The sequence below is a fragment of the Echinops telfairi genome, unplaced genomic scaffold (genome assembly GCF_000313985.2).
Source record: "Echinops telfairi isolate 266 unplaced genomic scaffold, ASM31398v2 ScPeMD7_7424;HRSCAF=8462, whole genome shotgun sequence".
Taxonomy (NCBI): Eukaryota; Metazoa; Chordata; class Mammalia; order Afrosoricida; family Tenrecidae; genus Echinops; species Echinops telfairi.
In genome coordinates this window covers 91,954,347-91,959,663 of record NW_022111324.1, presented here as the reverse complement: position 1 = coordinate 91,959,663, position 5,317 = coordinate 91,954,347, and the positions used below count along the sequence as shown (strand labels likewise).

Genomic DNA, 5,317 nt, shown 5'->3' with positions numbered 1-5,317 from the left:
CTCTGATGTGTATGTAATAAAATATAGTAGCTTGAAAAATGTATTTTCATGTTATCTTTCAAAATGTGAGCATTGGCTATTTTTCACATGGGTAATGTTAAATGTACGCTTTAATTATGTGTTTTAGGAATAAACAAAATCATTATTTTGTCAATTCATGGTGTATTTATAAAATGAAAAGCTCTCTATCAAAATACACTTTTCACTGGGAAAAAATAAATAAGACAAATCAATCTATACAATGTAAAAATTAACTTCATTATATTTCAGTATAGCACACAGTCCACAACAAGCATGTATTTGTTTTTATATCCCAAGAGCTGCTTCTTTCCCAACTTCAGAATTTTTAAAGTAACTTCATATTGTGTTGACATTTGTTTCTCATTCCACGTCATCTTCAGCCAAGCTCTGAGCACTTACAATTCTCTAAAGGGGGGGGAAAAAAAAGAAATAATTTAGTTTCTCAAAATATAAGGACTTAACTAATAATCAGGATTCTAGGTTCAGCATAAAATGCCCTTTGCATCGTATGTTTTATATTTACTATATATTTATTTATTTATATTTCACAGATAATGCACCTACATGAGTAACATGTAGCACAGCACACCTAGGAAAATAGTGTGCATATAGGAGCAGTGTTTGCAAGGATGGCATAAACAGTACATTATGCTACATGTTAATCAATTATGTGAATTGAAAAACAAAAAATTAAGATCATGTTTCACTCCCAAGCAAACAATGATTACTGATGGTGTTTAAATCATTGTTCAGTGCTCTAAACACTTTAATTTTAGCCTGGAAATGCGTCAGTTGTCATACAGATAATTTATATAGTATTACAGATGAATCTGACAGCCCGAAAACCACACAAGCTAAACAAAAAGAATTGAGCCCCAAGTCCTTGCTCTCCAACTTTTTCCCTCAAATCTTTGAGGTTTCTATTTTATTTCTGGTCATTTTCTAATTTAGTTATGGAACTACAGGTTTGAAGAATTAACCTGCCAACTATTAAACACAAATCTCTACAAAAATTATCCACCATCATCTTACTGATAATTTTATCCACCGAAGAAATAAACCCCAGAAAGAGAGGGGAATTATTTGGGCTCCATATAAAGTATTCAAAATGTACAGAATGCATTTTGAAACTCATAAATTATTAATAATCTTATATAAGTGGTTACTTTGCACTTCTCATCAGGGATTTGGGCATGTAGTCCAATTAGCTCCAAGCCCATCATAGCAGCAGAAGTAGGTAAGTCCACGTAAATTCTAGGCTATGTCATCATGACCCCTCTGTTCTCTGCCAGGACGCCTGGCAGGATATATGATGTCACAAAAGGGCAGGGCAAAAGAGCTAGCTTTAAAGAGGAGCTGAGAGTGGCCTGTAATTTGGTACGTAATACACTAACAACTAAGGCTTAACACTACCATACATATTTCCTGACTTGACTCAAAGGCACAATTACCAATTCTTATGCCCAGCCATTTAGATGTTTTGCTATTAAAGAAATCTTAAATCATTTCTCAGATTCTACAGAGCTTTAGTTCACATTTCCATTTACCTGACTAATTGTTGGGAGCTTAGTCAGAAGCATCTGGAAAACTGGTGGTGGAAGAGTTTGCTGTAACACTTGCAATAACTGCTGTGGCTGACCACACACAGCAATTGCATTTGTCAAATGGTCCACACCCTTCTCATAATCACCTGTAAGAATAAAATTAATTATATAGCTCAAAAGCCTTTCCTTTAAAAAAAAAAAAAAGCCTTTCCTTTTATCAAATAGTCAACTCTGAAGTTTTCATTATAACTCCAACTGATGATGATGAAAAACAACATACAAGTAAAATTGGAAATAATCTACATCAACGTAACTAGATTATTAGGCAACCATTACGGTGTTCTGGGGGTGCTGTGGGTTAGGCATTGGGCTATTACCAACAAGGTTGGCAGTTCAAATACACCAGATGCTCTGAAGAAGATGAAACTGTTCCCATAAGAACTCCATCTCAGAAACCCAATACTGGGTGTTAAAAGCCACAGTAGACCCAATGACAATGAGTTTGATTTTTTTTAACGTAGCTATTAATAAGAATGAATCAATCATATGTTCTGATAGATACGAAGGTGTAAAAGTTCTGATAGATACGAAGGTGTAAAAGTGTTTGAATTTATTATCAATGTCTCCCAAATGTTATGTAAGAAACTACTAACAATGGAATGCACAGTTCTTCAAAAGAACAGAAAACTGGGGACTGAGGTAGAAAGGAAGCCGAAATTCACTTTAAACAAAAACCTTTTTGTACTTTTGTTACCATGTATTAATTATATCAAAAAATTTAAGTGGTGCTAATAGAAAAAAATTATGATACTAGAAATGACAAGGAAGAAGCAAGCAAACAAAACTATACACTAAATGTAATACACTAACAACTAAGACTTAACACTACCATACATATTTCCTGACTTGACTCCAAGGTACAATTACCAACTCTTATGCCCAGTCATTTAGATGTTTTGCTATTAATAAAAAATTGTTAAATCATTTCTCAGATTCTAGAGCTTGAGTTCAAAATTTTTAAAGATCCGCCCCACCCCCGCCATCTATAAGCTTTCTACGGCAGACACGTTACATGCATGCGTATACACACACAACATTTTATTAAGACACAGTCCACACATCATACAATAGTTCAACCACATCACGAAGTATTGTACAATCACTACCACTATCAGTTTTAAAACAGTTTCTTCCTTTTTGTACTTTTTGTTATTAGCTCACGCATTACTTTTGAAAGAAAAATACATTGCTTAAGATTTAGCTCTCATCACCACCAGTTGCCTGCTGACTTAATTCCAACTCATGGGACCCTATGTACGCCAGAGTAGAACTATGCTTCACAGGGTTTTCAATGGCTTTTTCATTAAGTATCTACACCATGTTTTTAAGCCAAATTCCATACAACTGTCTAGACTCTTCTGTTAATTAAATAGTTTTAAACTATGTACCCTTCTGCAAGAAAACACCAAACTAAACCACTGCCATCAAGTCCATTCTGATGACTGCTAGACTGTAATGATTTCTCCTGAAATGTGGCTGGTGACTTTGGTTAGCAAGCTGTGTTCTTTTAAAAAAAGATAAAATTTTACTTTTTTTAAAAATGAAGAAATCAAACAGAAAACAATTCTCCCAACACCTCTCACATTTCTGTATTTCACCCATGCAGTCATCACGTCTTTGTGCCAGATTATCTTTTCAAGAATATATGTACATTGAATAAGGCTGGAAAAGAAAATATTCTAGAGCAGTGGTTCTCAACCTTCCTAATGCCATGACCCTTTAATACTGTTCATGTTGTAGTGACCCCCCAAGCATAAAATTATTTTCGTTGCTACTTCATCAACTGTAATTTGGCTACTGTTATGAATTGGGCAATCCCTGTGAAAGCATCGTTTAACCCCCGAAGGGGTCATGTCCCACAGGTTGAGAACCGCTGTTCTAGAGCAAAGGGCAAGGGTACATATTGCTCACTATGGTCAGATTCCCTAAATTCAGGCTACCTCTCCAGTAATGCCACCCACTGCATGTACAAATGTCACCTATGGAAAATGGAGTTTGAGGAACCAGTGCACATGCTGATATCCTGATTACTGCCAGTTGCTGTGATAATTCTACTCACCAACTAAAGACCGATGGGATAATCACATTCATACAAAATCACTAGAAAGTGTCCTTTGTCTCTGATGCAGAAGCATGTCTTCTGTCAGCATTCATAACCCTTTATAGCTCTTGACACTCTTAAGGTAATTTTTAATAAGTTTTTTACTTGCTGAAGGTTTTTCATTATATCACATGCTTATGCATATCCACATTTTGCACGTGAAGTCATTGAGGCTTAGGATAATTAATAAATTTGCTTTAAGTTATTAAGGCCAGGGCTCCCTAATCCAAAGGTCCTGCTTATATTATTAAATTTCTTCTTTAATCCAACTTTTCTTTATAGGTAGAGCACAAATTATTACTTGAGTATGGAGAGGAATTGGACCATTTGCAACTCTTTAGATGAAAATGACAAATTCTAGTTATGTCAAGAAAATATTTCTTGGGAAAGGAGAAGCAAAATATAAATTAAAGCTGTCCCCATATACTACTGCCCTGATAAATCTTTAGACCTTAAATCAAAAATAACTCGCTAAAGTCTTCTTAAATGAGTCAATAGTTTACCTTAACTAGTAAAAAACTATCTGCTTGATAATTTTGCTTGTTAGAAGCAAAATGTGAGATCAAATCCACAAAAACAACCTGGAAAATTAAATAGGAACCTGAAGGGACAGTAAATTTACATTAGTGGGTGAGGGAACAGCTCAGAAAAGGAGGGTGAAAATGGTTGCACAATGAAAGAATACTAGGAGAAACTGTTGATGTTTGATATGCATATGCTTGACAAAAGAGAAAAGCTGGTTCTTAAATGTCCCACTTCACATGAGTAGCTCAACCTTGTAAAAACTCTAGCAATTGTAAACAGAGGAAAAACAGCTTAATACTAACTATCATTTTTATTAATAAGAGCAACTACTTCAAACAGATTTTTAAGGTAAAAGCTAATTTACACCAGAAATATTTATAAACATACTGAGATTAGTTTTCAGATTTCTCAATTATTTTGATAAAAGAAATTTAATTTTATAATAGAAATGTTTTAAGTCTTAATACTGATAATAAAATGAGGCAAAAACTTAGTTAAAAGGCAAAACTGACTCAAAAAACTGGTGGGCCTCTGCTCATACCCTCCCTCAATACAAGAACACTTTGTTTTAACAAATTGGCATTCTCTGATGCTCACCCTCCTGGCACAATCACTGAAGACAAAATGGGTACAAAACCAAATGTGGTAAAGAAAGTGGATGGTGCCCGGCTATTAAAAGATATAGTGGCCATCTAGCCCAGAAGCAACAAAGTCCACATAGAAGCAGCACCCAACATGTGTGACCATGAAGGGCCGAAGGGACCAGGCTTCAAGCACCAAAGGTGTGTGTGTGTGGGGGGATCATATCATCATGAATGAGGGTAGCGCGTGATGGGGACCCAATGCCCACCTGTAGACAACTGGACATACCTTGCAGACAGATAGTGGGGAGGAGATGAGTCACTCAGGGCTCAGTACAGCAATAATGAAACTCATAACCTTCCTCTAGTTCTTAAACGCTACCCCCCCACCAACTACCATGATCCCAATTCTACCTTGCAAACCTGGTTAGACCAGAGGATGCACAGCGGTACAGATGGGAACTGAAATTTTCACACAGGGAATC

General features: G+C 35.7%; 1 protein-coding gene across 1 annotated transcript in view; it reads right to left on the bottom strand.

The window, feature by feature from the left end:
• Positions 1 to 237: 237 nt before the first annotated feature.
• The window catches only part of TOMM20 (translocase of outer mitochondrial membrane 20), a 17,945-nt gene continuing 12,865 nt past the window's right edge, over positions 238 to 5,317 (bottom strand). Inside the window, exons 4-5 of the mRNA XM_004712182.2 lie at positions 1,569 to 1,711; positions 238 to 426 (exon numbers count right to left, since the gene is read on the bottom strand). Of these exons, the coding sequence (XP_004712239.1) occupies positions 382 to 426; positions 1,569 to 1,711 (188 nt within the window). The 3' untranslated portion in view covers positions 238 to 381. The remainder of the gene's footprint in view (positions 427 to 1,568; positions 1,712 to 5,317) is intronic.